Genomic DNA, 25,315 nt, shown 5'->3' on the forward strand with positions numbered 1-25,315 from the left:
ATGCACAGCAGCAGGTGTTCCAGAGAGAAAGTGAGCGGCTGGGACATGCTGGAGCCCTTGTGAATGCCAGCCACATGAAGTGTCAGGGCACCTGGCTGAGCATTTCGGGAGAGAAAGGAGGGAGTGTGCAGGGAAAGCCAGAAAAAGACCTGCACTGGATCAATGACAATCATAGCAAAATTTGCTATCAGTTATTCAACACCTACCACTAGCCAGCTTCTATGCTAAGTATTACAAATTATTACATTTAATCTTTGTGAGGTAGGTACTGTTATTATCCCCTATTTTATAAAGGAGGAAAGTGAGGCTCAGAGAGGCAGAGGATACACAAAGACTGATTTTTAGAGGTATCAATTCATAAATGCAGTGAGATTCCAATGAAACACCAGCGGATCTATTTTAAGTTTGAACACGCTAGAACTGTACACTAATGACAACGTTTGCTTCTTTTTGGTGAACACTTTCTCTGTGTCGAGAAACTTCTACCAGCACATCCTTTAACCTCCAAGAGACCCTGCAGGATCGGACGCGCCTGCCCTTCCTCCTCGCTCTGGGGAATCCAATGCCCTGGAGCTGGGCCGACACGTTGGGGCCCCGCCTGCAGGGGGAGCCCTTTCTCAGCTCCGCGTAATTGTTTCCAGGTGCAAAGGAGGCCTAAGTCTTGTCAGATCTTCAGGTTCTCAGCAGAGGCAGAAATCTCGACTTATACTTCAAATCTCCTGATCTTACACCCTGACAACGAATTTTTAGAAATTTTAAAGCACAGCACGGACCCAACACATCACATCCACAGGTGAGCTCGCTTTGGCCCAGGAGACCTCTGCCCTAGATGCTGACTTGTATTTTTACCTTCTGGTACTACTTCCCTAGGGCTCCGAGATGGATGCTTTATCTGCTGTGCCAGGCAGGGACGCGCGCGCTGCTATTGTCCCATCTTACAGAGTCTCAAGGGAGGCAAGCACGTGCCCAAGGCCACTCGGTGGCTCGGAAGCAGGGCTGCGCTTCCTCTGAGTTCCCCGAAGGGGGCCGGCCAGGGGCGGCTTTCAGGCTGTCACTCTGAGCTGGCCGCGGCCGTGCAGGGAGGAAACAGGAGTCAGGGGAGGGGCGGGGGAGGAGACTGGGGTCTACCCAGTCCTCCTGAGCTCTGGGCAGGAGAGCCGTCCGGACCCGAGCTCCCACGGCAGGGCCTCTCTCCTCTGCTCAGGCCGTGAGGTGGCTTTCTCGGGGCCCAGGATGCAGAGGTGGGGACTGTGGGCCGCGGCCGTCCTGACCCTCCTCTCCGCACAGGCCTTTCCGCAAACGGACATCAATATCAGCCCAGGTGAGCACGGGGCCAGGGCCGGGAGGAGAGGAGGACACCCCGCAAATGCCTGAGCTGTCAGTGAGGCCTCGCTGCCTGGGCTGCAGGCCTGCCTGACCCAAGGAATGCTGGGGGGCCAAGCTGAGCCTCCTGACAGCCCCGCCAGCTGCTCTCCCTCCAGCTCATGCGCATTGTGCTAGGGCCAGACGCAAAGAGACCTGGTAATAAATTCCAGCTTTGCATCTTCAAAGCTGTATGACCTGGCACAAGTTTCTTAACCTCTCTGAGACTCAGTTTCCTTCAGAAAACGGTGGTCACAATGGCACCCTCTGGGGCTACTGTGCAAGGGAGATGAGATAATCTGGGGAAAGTGCCTGGCACCACAGGAAGATCTGGAGATGGTATTTTTGTTAGGGATTTGGCATCTAGGCTCCACAGTCCCACCTTGGCTGTGACAGCTGTTCCCAGGGAGCTGGGCACTCAGGAGGACATAGTTGTCCCTCTAGTGACCTCCCTGGTGGCCTGGCCCTGTGACACCCAGCTCTGAGGATATTCAGTGTCCCCAGGGATTGGGATCCATCAGCCTCGGGATGTGGCCTCCCAGTGTCCCACTTGGAGGACGCGGGGCTTCAAATGAGCTCAATTTCTTCACCCTTGCAAGAGGGAGGCTAGGGTGCTGACTCTGGGGTAGGAAGAGTCCTGAGTCCTACAGTCCCTTCAAGGTGGAAGATCTTGCCCGTCACCTCTACCAGGAGGGTTCTTTCCAAACATGGTTTAAAAACTATAATAATAATAATACCAATAACAACAATATAGCCCTCACTATATGCCAGGCACTGTTTTAAGCACTTTTTACATATGGATTTATTTAATCCTCACAATAACTCTGTGGCAGAGATACTATTTCTGTCCCCATTAAAATAAAACTAACACTGTAATAAAACATCTGTAAGATCCCCATAAAGCCATGTTATTGGGCAGTTACAGTGTTGAGGGGAATTTAAATAGTGGGGTGATAAGACTGCAAGGTAAAATACCTGATGTCCAGGTAAATTTGAATTTCAGGTAAACAATAAATCATTTTTTACTGTAAGTGTCTCAAATATTGCATGGGACATAGCTTCTGCTAAAAATTATTCCTTGTTTATTTGAAATTCAAATTTACCTGGGAATTCTTTTTTTTTTTTTAATCTGGTAACCCTAGTGATGGGAGATAAAGGGTGGTCAGTTCATTTGGGCAAGCATCAGGGGCTCTGGTCTGCCATAAACTCTCTGAGTGTCTGTATTAGTCAGCTCGGGCTGCCATAACAAAACACCGCAGACTGGGTGGCTTCAACAACCGGAAGAGTTCTGGAGGCTACAAGTCCAAGATAAAGATGCCACCTGATCTATTACCTGGTGAGGGCCCTCTTCCCGGCTTGCAAGTAGCCACATGGTGGAGAGAGAGAGTGCTCTTGTCTCTCTTCCTCTTCTTATAAGGGCACTGATCCCATCATGGGGGCTCCATGACTCCATCTAACCCTAATCACCTCCCAAAGACCCCATGAAAACACCATCACATTGTGTGTTGGGACTTCAACATGGGAATCTGGGCGGCACACAAACATTCAGTCCATAACAGTGTCTTTGCCTGCTTGCTCTTGTGCCTCAATATCCTCATCCATGCAATGGGTGAGTAGGAGAGAAGTTGGACAAAATATCCTTGAAAGATAATTTGTGTGTTCCAAGATCTTGCCTTTCTGCCCAGCATAAGAGGAAAGTCCTGAGGCTGAGTTTGAGAGCGGGAACGATAGGGGGTCCTCTCTCTCTCACTAGCTTGAGGACATGGGACCTTTCTCTGAGCTTCAAGCTTCCTCCTGTGGAAAGTGAGGATGATAATGGTGTCCATCAAACGTTTGGGGGAATCTTCAATGAGATGATGCGAGTGAAGCACTTAGCACATAGAAAGCACTTGAAAAATGGCTTATTACCTTACTACTTCTGCCACTGTGGTTGTTGATGTTATGATAGAATTGACCAGGAGACACAGTTTTCTGCTGTGACAAGATGCCTTCAAAAAGGAACTTCCAGACATCTAGCCCCATGCCTCAGTCCCACTCTACAGATGAGGAGACTGAGATCCCTTCCAACCCAGCAACTTTGGACACCTCAGAGTTGGAGTTGGAAGGAAGGGTCCCGGAAATCCACTTGGCCCCATCCTTCCACAATACAGCTGTGGAAACTGAGGCCTACAGAGGCCAAATAATCTGGCCAAGGTCATCATCCGTCCAGTCCAGCAGAAAGCCCAGTTCAAGCCTGAGTGGATAAATCTGCTAGAGGAAAGTGATTTCAGTGCAGTAGAGAACGTGTGAGTTAAGTGTGTGTGCGTGTGTCAAGTGGGTGTGTGTGTGCGTGTGAGTGTGTGTATTGATGTGTGACTAGGGAAGCCTTATCTGGGGTCTTAGTGAGCACTTGCAGACCATGAAGGTGGGCGCACAACCATAGCCCTCCTTACTGAAAGTGGGCCTGGTTCTTCCTCCTCTCCTGCATCCTGAGCCTTTAGGTACAAAACAGAACAGGGTCATTCCATCCTTCATCCCACTGCTCTGGACCTTTCATGAACATGCAAATATACACAAATAGTGCAACCCAGCCATACCCTTAGATCTGCTTTTAGACCTTTAGACACTTCTGAAAGACTGGGAAGGATTTCGCCAGACTAGATCCTTTTCCTAAAACCCTTCTCTGAACCTGGCTTTGATCACTTTGGTTACGTGGATTAACAAATATTAAGTGCTTAAAAGAGGGCCTGGCACCTGGTAAAAGCTACATAAATATTTGCTGTTATGATTCTTCAACCATAACCATAAAAAAGTTTCCTTTCCCTGGCTCCTGAGCCCAAGAACTTTCTACAGCAAAGGAAATTCTAGCAAAGCATTTTGATGCTCACGGCCTGCTTCTGCAGGCCTTCAGGGGTGAGAAGGGAGAATCGGTCAAGTTCCGTAGCCTCTTCCTCTCCCCTCCAAGAAACTGGTATTGTGCACTCAGCACCAGGATTATTCCAGGACCCAGGCTGTTTCTGTTGTAATATCTCATGTTTACTAGAACACCTACTATAAGCCAGGCACTGGCTTCCCTGTGAAGTAGGCACTATCATCATGCCCATTTTACCGATGAGGAAACTGAGGCACAAAGAGGTGAGTTTCTAACTGGAGTCATCTAACTCCAGAGTCTAAGTTCTGAGGCTGGAGCACAGAGGCTTGGGCAACTGGGTGTCCCTACTTCCTAGAGTATACCCTTCCCCACCCTCCAGTCTGTGTCATAGAGTCAGATCCTAGAGTAACCCTGCCTGGACACTCTAACCCATTCCCTACCCCTCCTCTATAGTCACAGAGCCCTCTGCATATTTCTAGAATGTCCCTTAGTCTATGAGGACTCATTGCCATGTGTGCTATGCATTCCTCCCTCCAGACTGTGAGCAACTTGAGGGCACAGACCTCAAGCCAAATAAGCACCCAGGAAACATTGAATTATTACTTAATTATGTTGGTCTTAGTTAGCTCAGGCTGCTATCACAAAATACCATAGACTGGGAGGCTTAAACCACAGGAATTTATTTCTCACAGTTCTAAAGCCCGGGAACTCCAAAATTAAGGTGTTGACCAATTCAGTTCCTGGTGAGAGCTCTTTTCCTGGCTTGCACATGGCCACAGAAAGGAGAGCTCTGGTCTCTCCTCTTCTCCTAATGGCACTAACCCCATCATGGGGGTCCACCCTTATGACATCATATAACCCTAATTTCCTGAAGGCCCCAGCTCCAAATACCATCACACTGGGGGGTAGGGCTTCAACATATGAACTGGAGGGGGACACACAAACATTCAGTCCATAATGCTGTTAAATTGGGTGTTTAATATATTTGTCTTGCCAAATGAGAAAACCAAGACCAGAAAAAGATGTTTTCTGGAGGCACTGTAGTGCTTAGGAATTTTCAAGTCCATCAGACCTTAATCTCATCCTGACACTGCCACTTGCTAGCTGTGGGAGCGAGTGACTTAACATCTTTGAGCCTCGGTTTCTGCACCTATAAAATGGGGATGATACAGATACCCCTCCCAGTTTGGTCTCAACGGTTATATTAACCACGCAATGAATGGCCACTGTTATGAGCAATATAAAAAATCACCCAGTGCTGGCTCCTCTGTATCATGTGACCACAAAAGCAGCCTGGAAGGAGGGAGAACAAAGCTGAGGCATGAGAGGCCTGGGACCAGCAGTTCTGCACCCCAGAGCCAGGGCTCACTGGGAAGGGCCCACTGAGGGTGGGATGTGTGGACCAGGGAGATAGCAGGCAATGAAGGTGACTGAGCCCTCCCAGTGGCCACCCTCCCAGACACTGGGAGACACTTCCGACCCCCTGGGACATCTGGGGCCCAGTAGTGACGGGTGGGTGGTGGCGGGGAGGCCGCCAATGTGGCCCCCAGAGCCTCCCCCTCCACTCCCAGCTGGCTCTCAAGGCTGATCTGGGCAGGAGGAGGCAGGGTAGTGTATTTGTGGGCAGCTGGACTGGGGCCAGGGGAGCGAGCAGCCAGATCGTGTGGGAAGGTGACAGTTTATTCTTTTAAAAAGAGAGAGATTAAAAAAACAAGTCCTGAACTCCAGTGGCATGTCCTCTTTCCTTAACAAGCTCAGAGCTTCCAAAGGCTTTGACTCCCACCCCAGCTGGGAGACCCTGGGGGCCTTTGGTGCTGCTAATTGAAGTAAAATACCATGTAGTTTGGCCTCTTGGTTTCCAGAGCAACAAGCTTCTTTGTGCATCCACACCCCCCCGCCCCCCACCTCCGCTTCCACCCCTCCCCTCCGTCACCTCCAGCCTCATCCCTCTCTCAGATTCCCAGCCAGGCTGAACCTTTTACAATTCTCCAAATGTTCCCTTCTCTCTCATACCTCTGGGCCTTTGCACATGCTGTGCCCTCCACTTGGAACACTCTTCCTCTGACTCTTCCTCATCCTTCAGGTCTCAGTAGGCAGTCTCACATCACCCCTTCCAGGAAGCCTCCTGGATCTCCAAATCTGGGTTATGTGCCACTTTTAGGTGCTCCTGTGGCAACACCTTTATTTTCCCCATCCGGAAGGGGACTCACTCTGGTGTCCTGTCATAATCACCAGTGGACACCCTGAAGGCAGGGTTGGGGTGGCCACCAGTTCAACTAGGGAGAGAAAAGGGGCAAAGAAATGACCAGTTTCTAAAATAATTTGAGCGCTGCTCCCTCAAGTTTTTGCCTGCATGACACAAATCCATATTAATTGCATATTAATGACATTTTATTTCTGTGCTTATTTTTCTTAATGTCAGCCTCCAGAGAGTGTAAGATCCATGAGGTCAGAGGTCACCTCTGTGTAGTGTGCCACAGTATCTCCAGCACATAGCCAACTACCTGAGACCAAGTAGGTGCTCAAATAAGACTTGTTGAATGAATAAGGGGATGAATGAAGAGCCAGACCATCAAGATTGAGACAAAAGGAAATGGGCTTAAATGCAGCAGGAATCTCTAAATTAGGTCTGGAGCCACACAGCCTGGCTTCAAAACCCAGCTCTGCCACTTAAGAGCTGTGTGACCTCAGGCAAGTTACTCAACCTTTCTGTGCTTTGGTTTCTTCATCTATAAAGGGGGATGATTGTGGTACCTACCTTGTAGGATGTATGAAGACCAAATGAATTGATATGTACAAAGCACCTGACACAATGCCTGGCTCAGACGGAAGCTCAGTAGGGTTGGCCCTGGTTATAATGTCACCATCACTACCTGAGTGTCAAGCTATAAAGCTATAGAGATCTCTTCACCAGAGAGACACAGATTAGCAAAGGCTACTCTGGGTTCCAGGTTGATGAAAGTCCTTTAAGGGACTTCCCTGGTGGTCCAGTGATTAAGACTCCACGCTCCCAATGCAGGGGGCCCGGGTTCGATCTCTGGTTAGGGAACCTAGATCCTGTGTGCTGCAGCTAAGAGCCTGCATGCTGCAACTAAGACCTAGCACAGACAAATAAATAAATGTTTTTTTAAAAAAAGAAAGGAAAAAGAAAAAAGTCCTAAGTCTATTCCTCGTTTCTAAAATCCCAGAGGTAGGGGGTTGCCAGGCAGGGTGGAGTTCATTATCATCCCAGTGCAAGCCAGTGGCTCCTTTTTGCCTCCCAGGTCCTCCCAATTAAAGGCCTTTGCCTGCCCAGGTGGAAAGGGGAGTAATTGAGCAGTGACCTGTCACAGCCCCATTTTCTGGTGTGTTTCACCCCAGGCATCCATAACCACCGCTTGCTCAGTGGAGAAAATCAAAGGGACCAGGAGTGGGGAGAAGGGCGGGAAGGTGGGGGCTGAGATTCTCCATTGCTAACGAGCTCCCTGGTGAGGCTGATACTGCTCCAAACAGCAGTCATGGCGCTAAGTAATCTGGAAAACCAGGATCAGTCAACTGCCTCCAGTGCTGAGTTAGAAAAGTCCAGGCACGCCATCCTAGAGTCAAGGTACACCAGGTTGGAGGCATCAGGGCACATGGGCGGTGTCCACACCCTTCTCACCACTGTCCCCCAAAAGGGGCAGTTGACCCAAAGAAGCAGCATTTGATTTCCTAGCATGCATTTAGTCATTCAAAACTAGTTATTGCACACCTACTATGTGCCAGGCACTGGGGAGAGGGATGATCACAGCAGACCTTGTGCAGGGGGAGGCCAGACTGAACAAGAATTCACGGGGATGCGTGAAAGGAGGGATGAGGGGCTCTAGGAGCTCTTAGAGAGCCTCCTACCTCATCTTCTCTAAAGAAGCCACCATGTGGCTGAGACTCAAAGAAGAAACTCGAATTGGCCGAAGACAGGCCAAGGGAAGTATCTGCAAAGATGTGGACACACTTTGAGAAATGGCAAGAGCTGAAGCAAACCTGGAGCATGTTGTGAGCGACAGGGGATAAGCTGCAGGGGCAGGTGGGAGCCCTGCTCCTGAGGGTGATGGGCACTCCTGGAGGGCTTCGGTGAGATGAGATCAGGGTGTTGGAAGGATCCCTCTGGATTTGGAAGGTGAGCTAAGGCAGGAAGAACAGCCAAGCGGCAATTGAGGAGGTCTCTGTGAGAGACGACAGGGGGAGGAAGAATGTGGAAGGGAAAGAGAAAGAGACAGAGACAGAAGTGGGGGAGGGAGAGGGAGGGAGGGAGGAAGACAGGAAGGAAAGAAAGGAAGGAAGGGAGGAGGGAAGAAAAGAAAGAAAGGAAGTGGAGAGGTGCTGGGAGATGGAATAAACGACTTAAAAATTGATTGGATGTGCGTAGAGGGAAAGAGAGGAGGTAAAGATGATTTGGGGCAAATATCCAACAATGCTAGACAATTCTGGTCAGTTCCAGCCAATTCTTGTCAGTTTTGTCTAATCAAAACTGTGTGTGCGGGGCTTCCCTGGTGGCGCAGTGGTTGGGAGTCCGCCTGCCGATGCAGGGGACGCGGGTTCGTGCCCCGATCCCGGAGGATCCCACGTGCCGCGGAGCGGCTGGGCCCGCGAGCCATGGCCGCGGAGCCTGTGTGTCCGGAGCCTGTGCTCCGCAACGGGAGAGGCCACAGCAGTGAGAGGCCCGCGTACAGCAAAAAAAAAAAAAAAAAAAAAAAAAAAACTGTGTGTGTATGGGACTTCCCGGGTGGTCCAGTGGTTAAGACTCCACGTGTCCACTGCAGGGGGCGCGGGTTCGATCCCTGGTCTGGAACTAAGATCCCGCATGCCGTGTGTGTGTGTGTGTGTGTGTGTGTGTGTGTGTGTGTGTGTGTACACTGTGCATTTTTCTGGGGAAAGAAAGGAACAGTAGCTTTAATCAAGACAGCTATACTATAATATTTGATATCAAATAAATCACAAAGGTAGAGCAAATGTAATGGGGTATCCTAGGTTGGATCTTGGGAACAGAAAAAGAAAAAACTGGTGAAATCTGAATAACGCCTGTAGTTTACTGAAGAGTATGTACCCATATTAATTTCTTAGTTATGACAGATATACTGTGGGAATGTAGGATGTTAACATCAGGGGAAACTGGATGAAGGTTATTCAGGGACTCTGTATAATATCTTTGCAACTTTTCTGTAAATCTAAATTTATTCGAAAATAAAAAGTTTAATTTTTTTTAAGTGAAGGAAAAGAAAAAGAGATAGAGGACAAAGAGGGTGGAAACTTCCAGATCAGACCTTATGGTAAATTAGAGAACAGAAAACGTCTCCACTATAGACATCCAGAAATACAGATAAACTTTACAAACATCCTTTGAAAATTAAGCTGGGCTTCCAAGAAAGTGAGGAGGGCAACCAGGGGCGGGAAACAAAGTTAGAGATGGAAACCAAAGCAGTGGGCACATGCACGGCAGAGCGCTGGGTGCGGTGTCAGCCTCCCTAATACAGAAGCTCGGGCTTCACGTCCACACCAGGGAGGGAGTGATGAGACTCGGACCCTCTCACAGAGAGGAGACCCGTGAAGAGTCCCACCTTACAGGAAAAGATACGACGAGTGGGGAGGGGGCAATCCTGCCTCTGTCAGAGAGATGATGAAATTTGTCAGCTTCCTCCCAAACTCAGGGAGGAAATGCAAGACTTCCCCTCTGCAGCTCCTTTGGTGAAGTCTGTACCATTAAATTTAGACACAGGGCCTCCCTGGTGGCGCAAGTGGTTGAGAGTCCGCCTGCCGATGCAGGGGATACGGGTTCGTGCCCCGGTCTGGGAGGATCCCATATGCCGCGGAGCGGCTGGGCCCGTGGGCCATGGCCGCTGAGCCTGCGCGTCCGGAGCCTGTGCTCCGCAACGGGGGAGGCCACGACAGTGAGAGGCCCGCATACCGCAAAAAAAAAAAAAAAAAAAAAAAATTTAGACACAATGTTCTAGCAATGCCCCGGGGCTTTTAAGCCATGGGTTTATAATAGTTATATATTTTAACTCCAAAATTAGAAAAATAACACAAACTCTACTTCTAATCGGTTGTGTGGCTTAATTTTTGTTAAAGAAACTACAGATAGGCTGAGAAATGTGGACGTTTGCTGTGATGTTTTGTGTTGCTGCCCTGTGTGGTTATTTTACATTTTGGAGTTCTGCCTTCCATCTAGGGCGAGGATTCTATTGACATTTGGGGTCAGAAAACCCTTTGCTGTGGGGCTGTCCTGGTCATTGTAGGATGTTTAGCAGCATTTCTGGCTTCTACCCACTGGATGCTAATAGCACCACTACTTCTATTTTCGACAACCAAGAATGTCTCTAGGCATTGTTTAATGTCCCCTGAGAATCAAAATCACCCCTGGTTGAGAATCGGTGCTCCAGGGTGATCGACTAAGGGGGGTCTGGGATGTGGCACTTTCAGATTTAGAACTGGAACAGTCCTGGGCAAACTGGGGTGGTTACATCCCCTACTTCCATCTCTAATATGAATAGTTAGGGTTCAAGATAATTATAGGACGGGTGAGAGTGGGGAAAGTGGTTTAGCACCAGCAAGTATCATACTCTTGGGCTAACTATTCCAGCCAACACCTGGACAGACGTGGCCACATTTTCACCAATGAGTGTCCTCGGTTACAAGTGATGGGTGGAAAGCAGATGGAAATGATTTGCTGCTTCTCATCCATGCAAAGGGGGAACTGCTCCAAAAGCAGACCCCTGGGAATGATTCAGCCGAATCTCTCTGTGTGGAAGGAATGGGCAAAAGTCCCCACAGGGAGCTCAGCAGCGCCCAGCATCACAAGGGGTCCTTCAGCCCTCTCAGCATCGAGGCAACGTCCTCCTAGACCAATGCTCTCAACTGAGAAAGGAGGAGACTGAAGTCCAGGGAGGGGCAGGGAAGGGCCGAGGTCCTGAGCCCCCTAACTCCATAAGCAAGAGTTCTCTCCCTTTGCCATGTAAGGGAGGGTTAAGAGAGCAAATTCTGAATCAGCTGGCTCCAGTTTGGATACTGGCACACACTGAAAGACAGTTGGCCGGGACTGGTGGGGAGAGGTGAGACAAGGCAGGACTGACCAGCGCAGCTGCCTAGGATGGGGGAAGGGCTGGTTCTGATCAAACAGGAAAGCCCAATGGCTCTCATCAGGGACAGGTAGCCCAGATGGAAGCTGCCTGCTTAGCATAGCTCTATTTTTTTTTAAGCTTTATTTATTTTTTTAAAGTAAATTCTATCTATTTATTTATTTGGCTGCGTCAGGTCTTAGTTGCGGCATGCGGGATCTTTCATTGTGGCACGCGGGCTTAGTTGCCCCGCGGCACGTGGGATCTTAGTTCCCCGACCAGGGATCGAACCCTCATCCCCTGCATTGGAAGGCGGATTCTCAACCACTGGACCACCAGGGAAGTCCCAGCATAGCTCTATTGACTAAAGCAACTGTCCCGTTCCTTCCCCAGAAAAATTCATATAGATGTGTATGTGTGCACATACATGCATACAGACTTTTGATTTTGCATTTAATTTCAAGGGATTCACTGGACCCCTGAAGCCCATTAACCTCAGTGATAAAACCCTGAGCTAATCGTTAATAATCATACTATTATGGAGCATCCATGTATGCCAAGCACTCGGTGACTTTATTTGACCCAATGAGTTGACCTAGCAACCTGATGAAGTAGGGGCTGACACATGATTAACCATCCTCAGCCTTATTGGTTTCCCATGATGAAGTATCATGTGGATTTTTTTTTTTTATGTTACAAGGAATACATTTTTTTAAAATTACTTTATTTATTTATTTATTTATTTTTGGCTGTGTTAGGTCTTCGTTGCTGCGCCCGGGCTTTCTTTAGTTGCGGTGAGCGGGGGCTACTCTTCGTTGCGGTACGCAGGCTTCTCATTGTCATGGCTTCTCTTGTTGTGGAGCACGGGCTCTAGGCATGCAGGCTTCAGTAGTTGTGGCACACGGGCTCAGTAGTTGTGGCTTGCGGACTCTAGAGCTCAGGCTCAGTAGTTGTGGCGCACAGGCTTAGTTGCTCCGCAGCATGTGGGATCTTGCCGGGCTCGGGCTCGAACCCGTGCCCCCTGCATTGGCAGGCGGATTCTTAACCACTGCGCCACCAGGGAAGCCCATCATGTGGATTTTAAAATCAAAGACTTTGGTGTCAGGAGGCCTGGGTTCAAATCCCTACTCTGCCTACTACCAGCAGGATGATCTCAGGCAAGTCACTTAACCTGTCTAAGTCTCAGTTTCCCTCTACGTGCTTGACGCATCATAAATGCTCAGTAAAGGTGGTCCACTACTTCCTTATTCATGAGCCCAGCCAGCTATTACAGTGGCTTTGAAGGCAAGATTTCACACCCCTGGGCATCACAAAAGGGACCCCAAAGATCTTCCAGTCGGACAGCTGAGAAGGGAAGGAATGTGCCAGCATCACATGGCATGTCAGGCGCAGAGCTGGAGCTGGCACCTGGGCTTCTGGATCCCAGTCTAGCAATGTCACCACTGCCCGGTGCCTGCACTCACAGATGAGCCACCCAACTGAGTTCCAGGCAGGTTCTCAGCATGCCTTTCTCCCCCAGTCAGTCATCTTCAGTCGTGGTTTCCAAAAACATATATGCTAAGAGGCCTCCAGAGGGGCTGAGACTTTGGAGAACTTTAGTGTCTCAAACATGGGGTTTTTATTTGTCCCTTTTCAGAATTAAGAACACATCCTGAGCCCCAGTAGTTCCACGGGCTAAAGATATAAATAGTCTTGACTACAGTAGGGAAATATACACCTTGGCCAGAGAGCCCAGAAGTGCAGATTGAAATAAGATGCCATTTTTTTGCTTATAAAATTTGCAAAGATTGCCATTAAAGTGGTAACACTCAGCGCAGGCAAGGCCTCTGTGTGGTGGGCACTCTCAGACATCACCGTGGGAGTATAAATTGCTTTCAGGAGGCGACTTAGCAAACTGTATCAAAGCCTTAAAAATCTAGCCCCAGAAAATCATCAGAAATGCTGCAAAATCTTTATGCGCAAGCCTTTTCATCTCAGGATTATTTCTAATTGTTTTTTAAAAAGAGAAAACAATCTAATTATCCCAAAATTGGGGAATGATTAAATAAACTCCAGGGGGGGCCACTAGGGAATACTAAAGAGCTATTTGAAACAATGTTTACAAAAATTTATAATGACATGAGGGGAAATGCTTATACTCTTAATTTTTAGAAATCAGAATACTGACAGGGGTGTATGGTCAATATAATCACAATTGCATTTTTTAAAAAACCTTTGCATTCAACATGACAAGAAGAAAAACACTCTAATGTAGTAACGTTTTCCAAGGATTCTATAATGAGCACATATTACTTTTATTATTTTGTAAACTTTAGGTATGCGTTAATCATAAGGCGACACTTTTTACTTTCATTCTTAAAAAGATGTCATAAGCTGTAGCATCAGCGTTTGCACGGCCCATCTTCTTCCCAATCCGTATTCTCTCTGCCCCCAGCCATGCCAGAGCCGCCCCAGGCTTCCCTGTGCCCACTGTTTTGGATGGAGTTCAAAGGCCACTGCTATAGATTTTTCCCTCTCAATAAGACCTGGGCTGAGGCTGACTTCTACTGCTCTGAGTTCTCCATCGGCAGGAAGTCCGCCAAACTGGCCTCCATCCACAGGTGAGTGGACTCCTCTGTCCTCTGTAGCCCGACCAAACACCCTCTTTGGAAAGGGATGTGGAGAATGGTGTGTCCCACTGGCGTTTCCCTTTGATAACTGCAGCTTTTATTCAGCCCAATTTCTCATTGAAACTGGCCTTGGCAGTAGAGGACAAAGCATTTAGCAAGGGTAGCAAACAGCAGGCTGGAAGGTCCACTTTTATAAGTGCCGATCTTGTGCTGTGCCCTGTTCTGTATCACAGGGGGTTTGACCCTATGATATAACTCACATAATATGTATGTAAAGAACATAACATAAGACATAATAACTGACATTTATTTGCTAAGAGTTTATAAGCATCAAGTTCCCACAAACCATATTAGGTAAGTATCCTCATTTCACAGATACGGAACCTGAGGCTCCAAGAAGGTAACTTGCTATAAAGTGGTGGAGCTGGGATTTGAACCTGAGCAGTTGGGTTCCATAGCCCACCCACCAAGGCCTCCTTCAGTGTTCCTCCATGCCTCCTAAGCCCCAGCCATGCTCACCATCTCGAAGCTCTCCGAAGTGGTCCAGCCCATTCACACCTGCATACTTTGCACATTCTGTTCCCTCAGCTGGGAATTCCCGTCCCTATCTTCTCCTCCAGGGAGACACTTCCTTAACCTTCCAGACTCAGTTCTGCCATCTTTCCACCGAAATCACCCCTGACTTGATGGCACCTGACTGCACTCACCACCCACCTCTCCAGGAGCACTTTCTTCATCACTTTAGTGACTTCTTTTCACATCTGTCTTCCCTGCTGATTTGTGGGTTCTTTGAAGCCAGGTGTGATGTGTTCCATTGCCACTAAACTACAAATTTACAATCTTACCTCATTTTTCAAGAATCTCAGAGACTTGAAGTTACAATGACGGTTGGTTCTTTATGCTTTAGAGTCCCTGAGTTTTGTTAAGAGTGGGGAAGGGGTCCTCAATCTTAGTTTCCAAAGAAGTCTTGAATCCTTGCATCAACTCATCCAGCAGATTTATTGAGCACCCACTGCATCCTTGGTGGTGCTAAAGAATATAGTGAGGTAGTCAGGGTCTGACCAGGAAAACAGGAACAACTACAAACATTTAACACAGAGAGAATTTCATACATACACAAGTGATGGACTCTGAGAACTTAAAGAAGCAGTAGTGTATCTAGAGATTCACACCAGCAGGAAGCCAACTCCAACCCTAACTAGAGGGCGGGCCAGTCCTATGGGAGCTAGAGCCACAGAAGGCAGGCAGCCCCTGCCAGCACCTCCCCAGGCAGAGAGGGAAAGAAATACCCTGGCTTCTCTCTCCCTCCCATCCTTCCCATCAGTGCCTCCCATTACATGGAGGGCAGCTGACATGGAAGCCTGGGAAAGGCGATCTTCGGGGGTCAAATCCCCTATGATACAGAGCACAGCACGTGACTGGCATTTATAAAGATGGATAAAATAAGTTCTCAAAAATAACCAACCTACAGAGGAAACTGAAATATATGTAATAAACAGTAAATTTAAAAGTGATTCCAAATGAAGATTTCCCTTTGGCCAGTCCACAGGAAGGACGGCTCAGCCTGTCTCACAGTGCATGTAATCTATCCCTTGGTTTAATAGGCATTAGAAAGGATTCCAGCCAAATTCAGGGGTTTTCCAAGAGCCCCTGACCCAGATCCTGTTCCTTTCTGCTTAAACTTACCTCCTTCTTCTCTTCTCAAGTCCCGACATCCCTCTTTTTCTCTCTTATACTAACGTTTCCCAAATGTTATACCAGCATTTCCTATCTCATACAGGTAGTTTTCCACTTTGGTATATAATACTTTCCCAAAAACATGTAGAAAAGTTGAATTTGCACAACGCATTCATCTGTTATAAGTTCAGTTCCCATAAAGCTAGACAATATTATAAAATCTCTAATTTCATCTTGTCTTTGAGACACAATCCAATTTTCTAATTCTGGCATTTTTTCATGCTTTGTAATTTTGTTCTTTTCCTTCATAATTAAGCACACTATCAACTTATGTTCATGGAGCATCTGATTAAAGTTTAAGGTGTTCATACTTTCAGCTTACCTAATAATTTCCATCTTTGCTTCAAGTGACAGTTGAATTAAGTTCATTTGATCTCTGCTTACTACTTGCAGTAGCATCTTGGGCCTTTCTATCTCCCAGTTATTTTGACCAGATATGGGGAAAATGCAATAAAATATTGAAATAGTTTCCTGAGCAGGTGCCACCGAACAAAGATGGCACTAGTGCTAAAATGGCTGGGCAGCCACTCCCCCAGATGACCGCTCACCATGCATGTTCAGCAGTTGATGTAGGATACCGTGAATTGTGCATGAGAGGGGCACTTGGGGATGCCAGTGCCTAGCTGGGTAGGACCAATGGCAAAGACCCATTGGACTGGAGTGCACTTTGTCCCCAGAAATCTACCACTCTGATATTAGACAGAACACACTATCTTGGAACATCGGCATTGAATAGAGCCTGGTGATGGTGTGAGATAAGATGTCAAATAGAAAAAAGGCGTCGTGTGGGTCCGTGTTGGTCTCTCTCTTTGGGGAGACCAGCCCATCAGAAATAGAAAACTAAACCAACCAGCCTGCCCTGGGGAGCATGGAAACTTTGTGCTACAGGTGGGCAAGAATTGGATAGAGGGTGCTCATGGAGGCTTTCCTGGAAGAACTAGGCCTGGATCAGGATCTTGAAGGCTTGGGAAGCTTAGGGAATGGGGGCAGCAGATGTTCAAAAGGAAGAAACCTGTGCAATGTTATGTGCATTGATTGAGGGCATTAGAGTCAGTCAGCCCTAGGCTGGTCCCCACTCCACCACTTCCTACCTGGACGACCTCTCCCAAGTCCCACAAACTCTCTGAGCCAGAGTCCTCAGCTGGGAAATAGAAGTAGTTACACTGACTTTAAGGTTGAGGGGCTTTAGAGGAGATAAAAATGCATCTGAAGTTCTTACACAAGTGCTTGGGTAACTCAAGGCTCCATGGTGGGAGCTGTTATTATTTTTATTAATTATAATTATGGGCGTGTCAAGAGGTCAGTGCTTACTTAGCATGCGCACGTCAGATCATCTTTCCGAGGGCAAGTAAGCCTTGACTCACCCACCCTCTTTCCTTTCCATTGCCTCTAATAGTATCTGTCTTAGTCCTTTTAGGCTGCTATAACAAAAATATCACAGACTGGGTGGCTGATAGACAATAGAAATCTATTTCTCACTGTTCTAGAGGCTGGAGTCCAAGATCAGGGCTCCATTGTGGTCAGGTTCTGGTGAGGGCTCACTCCCTTATTTGCAGATGGTCATCTTCATGCTGTGTCCTCACATGGCAGAAGGGGCAAGGGATCTCTCTGGGGCCTCTTTTATAAGGACACTAATCCCATTCACAGGGCTCCACCTTCATGAACTAATCACCCCCAAGGGCCCCACCTCCCAACACCATCACATTAGGGGTTAGGATTTCAACATATGAATTGTGGGGCAAGGGACTAACATTCAGTTCATAACAATATTTGTTTAGCAATGCCCAGCATGTGACTGCCTAGAGCACTGTGTTGAGAAGGATTCTGAGAGCCAGAATTCTGAGTGCTTCTGGGATGGATTAAGAATGTCTTCCACAAACACAAAATTAAGGAGAGTAGATATGTGTGCTTTGACTTGCCACCAACGCCTCAAGCAAAAGGAAATCTATTGGTGGGTGTTCTAGACAAGGTGGCAGCCTGTAGAGAGTGGTCATTTAGAACAGCAGTCTCCAACCTGTTTGGCACCAGGGACCAGTTTCGTGGAAGACAATTTTTCCACGGACCAGGGCGGGGGTTGCAGGGGTGATGGTTCGGGCGGTAATGCGGATCATGGGGAGCGGCAGATGAAGCTTTGCTCACTGGCCTGCTGCTCACCTCCTGCTGTGCGGCCCGGTTCCTAACAGGCAGCAGACTGCTACTGGTCCAGGGCCCGGGGGTTGGCGACCCTTGATTTAGAAGACGCCAATGGGAGCAGATATACACCGTTGTAATGTAAAGGGTACCTCAACATAGTCTTGTTTTGAAGTGAGTTATTGGTTAGGTGTTTGTTAGGTCTGGGGCTGATTATTATTACTTTGTAATGACTTCTTCAACACACCAATGTTCACCTTTTAGTGTCATGTGGAAGCCAAAAATGTGGAATCCCTTGTCCAGTGGGATCTCTGGGTCTGTGAACTGCTTGAGTGAACTGTGCCTGTTATTTGTTCATTTTCTGTCACATCCCTTGCCCACCGTTCTCATCTCTGAAAATGACATTTCCCAGATTCATGGATATTGGGGCACTAGGTGAGCAGTTGCCTTGGCCCCCCTCCAGGGCCTCCAATGCAGCAGCTCCAAGTATCATGTCCACACACAGCTACAACCCCAGGAAGGAAGGCAGTGGTGGAAACTGGGGCCTTTTCCACACACCACTCTCCATTTATAGGGGAGGAGAATGTTTCCAAGACGTCCTCTACCAATTCCCCCATACATCTAATTGGCTGAATTTGGTCAGATGGCCAATGTTAGCTGCAAAGGAGGCTGAGAAAGTGAAATCTGACCTTCCTAAATTTGGTTGTAGGCAACGGGCAAAAGGATTAGGAATGACTGTGAGGTAGGTAACCTGTAGCATCTGCCGCTGTGCCTGTTTGATGTGAGGATGAAATGAGTTCATGTATATAAAACATTCGGCATAGTACCTGGCATGAAATCAGTGCTCAAGAAACATTTTAATGACCTGAAGAAAAAAATCTCTGTGTTCCTATCTATCTATCTGTCTATCTATCCATTCATCCATCCCTATTTCTCTGTTGTTTTTGGCAGCAGACTGCCTCCAGGGTCCTCCATCAATTTCTTTTGTTGGGTGAATTACTTTATAAGCTCTTTGAAATAGGAGGTGAGAATCCCCCAAGAAGACACCAGTGCCTTCTGCTATGGTTTGAATGTTTGTGTGCCCTCAAGATGCATATGTTGAAATCCTAATGCCCAATGTGATGGTATTAGGAGATGGGGCCTTGGGGAAATGCTTAAGTTCTGAGGGTGAAGCCCTGATGAATAAGGTTAGTGCCCTTATAAAAGAGGCCCCACAGAGCTCCCCTGCCCCCTTCTGCCATATGGGGGCACAGCAAGAAGTCTGCACCCAGAAGGGGCCCTCACCTGACCATGCTGGCACCCTGATTTTTCATTTCCCAGCCTCCAGAACTGTGAGAAATAAATTCCTGTAGTTCATAAGCCACCCAGTATGTGGTATTTTGTTGTAGCAGCCTGAATGGCCTAAGATACCTGCTGAAGAGGGTGGACTGATAATTGCAGGATTTGGTTTTGCTGAGTCGTCTATGCAGGTTCAGGCCTCGAGCTGAATTTTCCAGCAAAACAAAAGATCTTGAAGATGTTCTGTGAGAAAGGGTTAGGAGAGAGGAGGCTATGTAAGGACTGGCGCCATAAGGAGGGCTTTTGAGAAAGAGCAAAAACATCCAGTGGAGATTTTCGTTATTTGATGTGTACAATGCAAATTCAGCTCCTTTCTTTGTCTATTCAATATAATCCACCTTGTTTGCTAGTGTTTTTACATTTCTAGGATGAGTAACAGCGTGTGCTGAGTCCTGCTTTGGACCAAATCCAGAGATGCCCCTGAGAGGACAGCCCATATGGGTGCCTTAGTTAAAAAAGGAAAAAGAGAAAGCAGGACTGCATCACATCCTCTATTTACTTTGGTCTGGGAGGGCTAACAAAGACTTCTGTCCATTTTCAACTCAATCCTATGGCAAGAGGCAATGAGTAACATGCTACCGGGTTTCTTACCTTCGCAGCTGGGAGGAGAATGTCTTTGTGTATGACCTCGTGAACAGCTGTGTTCCTGGGATCCCAGCTGACATCTGGACAGGGCTTCATGATCACAGGCAGGTGAGGAGGTGCCGACCATCGAGCCCTTTTGGAAGTTCCAGCCAAGATTCCATTTTGATTTAACCAGCCTTTCACATGGAACCTGTGTGCCAGGTCACTGCTATGTGCCCAGCACACAGAGAGATCAGACACGATGATACCCAGTTAGAATATGATAATCATTGTGAAAGAGGGTATTATGGGAACATATTGGATGGCCAGGGATGGCCTCTGTTTAGGTTTGGGTTCTCCAAAAAGCAGACACAAAAACGTGATTGGATGGGTAAGAGGCTTTTGAGGGAAAACATTGGCAAAGGAAAAAAGACGGGAGGGTTGAAGAGGCAGGGAAGACCTTCAGGCCATGATGTGGGTCTGAGCCCTGTGAAAGAAGAGGGGGAGGGAACAGCTGAGTGGGGAGAGCCTTAGATCACAGCTCACCCTGGAAAGTCTTAGCTAAGCCAGTGGGGTGTCCCCAGGCAAAGGATGCCCATTCCAGGAGTCCCACATTGGGCAGGAGCAAGCCAGCACTAATACCCCTGACATGCTAAGTCACTAACTGGGAACAGCATGGAGGAAGCACAGTCTCACTGTGAATACAGTGCTGGGTCCAAGGGGCTTTCAGTCAGCCATGCTTCCTCAGCTGGTCCTCCTGAAGGAGCTCTGAGCAGTGCACGTCTACAGCTGCCACAGCCTCCCTGGGTAAGAGATATTTAGGCTAACATCTAGTGGGTAAATAGGAATCAGCCGGAGGAAGAGCATTCCAGGTAGAGGGCACAGCATGGGCAAAGGTCCTGAGGTGGGAGAGATCACGGCACACTCAAGGACATTAAAGACTAGTGTGTCTGGGATGCAGAGTGGCGCAGTGGTGAGTTGAATAACGGTGGAGAATAAGGCCAAAGAGGCTGGCTTGGGCCAGAGCTCATACCTGGCAATATCACGGCACACTCCACCTGGAGATTTGGACTCCACACTTTCCATGGAGAAGTTGTATCCTGAGCATCTCTCCTGCATGTATGCCTCCAGCCCTGCCTCAGATAGGGTTCCAGTTCCAGCTCCTGTTCTGCCACTTACTGGATGGTAGGTGACTGGGACTTTTTTTTTTTTTTTTTTTTTTTTTTTTTTTTTTTTGCGTCTCTGAGCTTCAGTTTCCTCAGCTGTAAAATGGGATGACAATAATAGTGCCTGGTTGTAAAAAGTAAATGGGCCAAGGTATGTAAAGGACTTAGCCTGTGCTCGGCACACTGTGAGAGCTCATTAAGGGTGGTTGAAGTTGCTGTCAAAGTAGCAGAAGTGGGACTTCCCTGGTGGTCCAGTGGCTAAGACTCCGCGCTCCCAATGCCCGGGGCCTGGGTTTCGATCCCTGGTCAGAGAACTAGATCCCACATGTATGCTGCAACTAAAAGCCTGCATGCCACAGCTAAAAGATTCTGCATGGGGCTTCCCTGGTGGCGCAGTGGTTGAGAGTCTGCCTGCCGATGCAGGGGACACAGGTTCGTGCCCCGGTCCGGGAAGATCCCACATGCCGCAGAGCGGCTGGGCCCATGAGCCATGGCCGCTGAGCCTGCGCGTCCGGAGCCTGTGCTCCGCAATGGGAGAGGCCACAACAGTGAGAGGCCCGCGTACAGCAAAAAAAAAAAAAAAAAAAAAAAAAAAAGCTTCTGCATGCCACAACTAAAGATCCTGCATGCCGCAACGAAGATCCCACGTGCCACAACTAAGACCTGGTGCAGCCAAATAAACAAATATTAAAAAAAAAAAAGTAACAGAAGTATCAATAGTGGCCAGACTCAGTATAGATATTTTAAAAAATCAATAGAATTCATCTGGCAAAAACTTGTATAGAAGTTGTAACATTAAAAAACCAAAATGTCCCATTATAATAGTAACTTTAAAATTGGCTTATGAATATACTTAGAGTTAAGGAACTTGTATAACAAGACCTAAGAATAATAATAACAAATGATACAGTAAAAGGACTTGTTTTTATAGTTTTCTTTTCAAGCCTAGGCACCACATGCCAGGCACTAGCTAAGTCTCTTAATGCTTTTAATTCATTCAATTCTCTCAATAATTCTCTGAGGGAAATATTAGCTCTATTTTATAGTTGTGGAAACTGAGGCTCAGAGCCCTCAACAAACGGCAGCTAGTAATGTTACCAGCCAGAGCCAGGACCAAACTCAAGTTTGGCTGCTCATTGCTCAAAAGACAATGTTCGAGAGACAGGGTTGGTAGAACAAGAAAGATGCTTTATTCCAGAAGCCGGCAACCTGGGGAGATGACGGACTAGCATCCCCAAAACCATCTCCCAGTTGCTGGTTAGGAGACAAAGGCTTTAAAGGGGAGTTTCAGGGGTGCACAGGCAGGGGGGCTATGAGCAGAACAGCACAGCCAGCTCCGACAATCACCTTGAAACTGGTCATGCGGTGGTTGGATCAGCATCATTTTGATTGTTTTAAGCATAATCTTCAACTCCAGGGTCAGTTTGTTCTCACTTCCTTGAGGCCAGTTCTTGGCACTGAGCTAGGCATAGATTCAGTACTGCTCAAGATGGAGCAGCTTATGTCATGGCTGCAGTCTGGTCATCATGCAGTTAGCTTTTTCCCTCTGATGGCAGTCATAATATCTGCAAAACAACTCAGGAATGTGCATAGGACACTGTGATCTATATCTTTCAGGAAGGAACTAAAGATTCTGTGACTCTATTGTCCTAATCATTAACTGTTTGAGCCTGCTTTTTTGTGACTCAGGGAAGGTCTGGGAGACTATAACTTTTCTGAAAACAAGAGGCAGGGGACATGGAGGGGCTTTTGTACCTGGGAGGGCCCTGTAGGGTCCTGCTCAGTTTCAGTAATGGTGGTTAATAATAGTATATCAGGGCTTCCCTGGTGGTGCAGTGGTTGAGATGCAGGGGACACGGGTTCGTGCCCCAGTCCGGGAAGATCCCACATGCCGCAGAGCGGCTAGGCCTGTGAACCATGGCCGCTGAGCCTGTGCGTCCGGAGCCTGTGCTCCGCAACGGGAGAGGCCACAACAGTGAGAGGCCCGCGTACCGCAAAAAAAAAAAAAAAAAAAAAAATAATAATAATAATAGTATATCAGATAAAAGTGAGGGCTTCTGCACTGTTAGATATGGTGGTATTAGAATGTTACCCCAAGCTGGAGCTGGCTCAAATGCCTGATCTTTCTCTCCTTGGCTTGCTTCCTTTCCTCTGGGTGCAACCCCCCAGGAAGGGCAGTTTGAATGGACAGACGGCTCATCCTATGACTATAGCTACTGGGATGGGAGCCAGCCAGACGATGGCATCCATGCGGACCCAGAAGAGGAGGACTGCGTGCAAATATGGTACCGACCCACCAGCGGTGGGTGCCCTCGAGACCAGGGCTCTTGCAGGGGTGCTGGGGAGGTGCCAGGGATAGCCAGGGAACTGTGAATTATTCAACACCTTGGAGAGTGACCAGAGGTCATGGGGAGGGGGGGGCGGGTGAGGGGGTGTTAGGGGCGTGGCAGTTCCCTATGGTGGATGCATTTTAAACAATGTTTAATGGTGCGTTGTTGACATGCAAACTGTGATTTGGATGGAAAGACATTAGAGATAGAAGCATGAAAAAAAGAAAGAAACTTGTACAGAGACCAGAGGATGGTGCTTTTATGTCATCTCACCAACGCACCAGAGGTGGCTCGTGCTCCTGGACATTAGAACAAAGGGATGCCTGGAGGAGCGCCCAGGTGTAGTAGTGAAAAGAGTACCCAGATGGGTACAAGTACTGGCCCTGTTGCTTTCTAGTTCTGTGTCCTTGCAGGCAATTACTTATTCTCTCTGAGATTCCCTTTTCTCTTCTGTAAATGGATTTAAAAATCGTTGCGGGCTTCCCTGGTGGCACAGTGGTTGAGAGTCCGCCTGCCAATGCAGGGGACACGGGTTCATGCCCCGGTCCAGGAGGATCCCACATGCCGCGGAGCGGCTAGGCCCATGAGCCATGGCCACTGAGCCTGCGCGTCTGGAGCCTGTGCTCTATAACAGGAGAGGCCACTACAGCGAGAGGCCCGTGTACCGCAAAAAAAAATCGTTGCTACCCACAGGGCTGTTCTGAGCATTGAAGGAGATACAGTTGATACAGCACAGTGGTAAGAGCATGGACTCTGGAGTTGAATGTCCTTGTCTGAACCCCAGCTCAACCACTTATGAACTGTGTAGCCCAAAGTAAGTGCCTTAACCTCTTGGTGCCTCAGATTCTCCATCTGCAAAATGGGGCTAATGACACAACTCACAGGGTTGATGTGAAGGAAAAAGAAGATAAGAGACATAAAGTGACTGCAATGGTTTGCATGTGGTATCAGCAATCACCACCATCATCGTGAACCACAACGTCACTGCTCACACCAATCTTAAGAAGTAAAAACTATTAATATTTCCATTTTGCAGATGAAGAAATCAAGACTCGGAGAAGTTAAGTGATTTATTCAAGTCTGTCCAGCAAGCAGATATGGAGCTGGGTTTCAAGCCTATATCTACTCCAGATGCAAGTGCTGAACTGCTGCCATTCCCACTCTGCTCCTTGTTCTTTTTCTGATTAGGGGAGGGAGGCATGGGACAGCGACTTGCTATCCCGGGAGCCAGAGCTGGGCCACTCTGGGTGAGGCTTGTCCTGTTCCTCCACAGTGGCAAGTCAACACTAGCCTTATGAGAGAGTAAGGCTGGACAGCAGCCTCATTAAGCATCTGCAGAAAGGAATGCCAGTGTAGACACCAGGCCTATGGGAGAGGACTTTTACTCTGGTGGGATGGCAGGGTTACTTTTACTGTGGTGGATGGACCTTCACACAGAGTCTCTGCTTTTTCCCATCACAGCTCTGAGGTCATGGAATGATAACACCTGCAGCCGAAAGTTCCCCTTTGTCTGCAAGATCGCAGCTCTGACCATTCACTGATCCAGTCTCGCCCTCTCGGAGCAAGCCCAACTCCAGCATCGACTTGTAGATGTACCTAATGTAAAGTCGACACTCAATAAATGTAAAACACACAGAGGAGACAAATCTCTCAGACAGAGATTTTATACAAGCAAATCTTAAGATACAGAGTGATCACTTGGTGACGAGTGACAGGAAAACCAACTCAGCTGGCTTGATAAATGAAGGATGGTGGATTTATTGGTCCAAGTAATAAAAGTCCAGGGGTTGTTCTAGATTCAGAGTTGAATCTCACTGGCCTGGCTCAGGGCACATGCCCATTCTTGAAGCAATCTCTTTTGCATATGCTGGTCAGCTAGACCCTGCTTAGATGCACATGGCTGGGCAGGAGGGGTGGGGTCAACATCACCTGAACTACATGGGCCCAAGGAGGAAGGTGGTTCCCCAAGGAAAAGGAAAATATCACCAAACTCATACATTGCTGGTGGGAATGTAAAATGGTAAAGCCATTCTGGAAAACAGTTTGGCACTTGCTCAAAAAGTTAAACACAGAAATACCATGTGGTCCCAGCAATTCCAATTCTGGGTATATACCCAAGAGAACTGAAAACAGGTATTCAAATATGAATGGTCATAGT

At 47.9% G+C, this 25,315-nt stretch overlaps 1 protein-coding gene across 1 annotated transcript; it reads left to right on the forward strand.

Moving 5' to 3' along the window:
* The first annotated feature begins 1,233 nt into the window (after positions 1 to 1,233).
* On the forward strand, positions 1,234 to 24,698 carry CLEC19A (C-type lectin domain containing 19A). The gene is made up of 5 exons (XM_060119893.1): positions 1,234 to 1,321; positions 13,718 to 13,883; positions 19,697 to 19,790; positions 22,997 to 23,129; positions 24,619 to 24,698. Exons 1-5 carry the CDS (start codon positions 1,234 to 1,236, stop codon positions 24,696 to 24,698), a joined length of 561 nt encoding a protein of 186 aa, XP_059975876.1.
* The last annotated feature ends 617 nt before the right edge of the window (positions 24,699 to 25,315 follow it).

This window comes from Mesoplodon densirostris, chromosome 16, assembly GCF_025265405.1.
Source record: "Mesoplodon densirostris isolate mMesDen1 chromosome 16, mMesDen1 primary haplotype, whole genome shotgun sequence".
NCBI classification, from domain to species: Eukaryota; Metazoa; Chordata; class Mammalia; order Artiodactyla; family Ziphiidae; genus Mesoplodon; species Mesoplodon densirostris.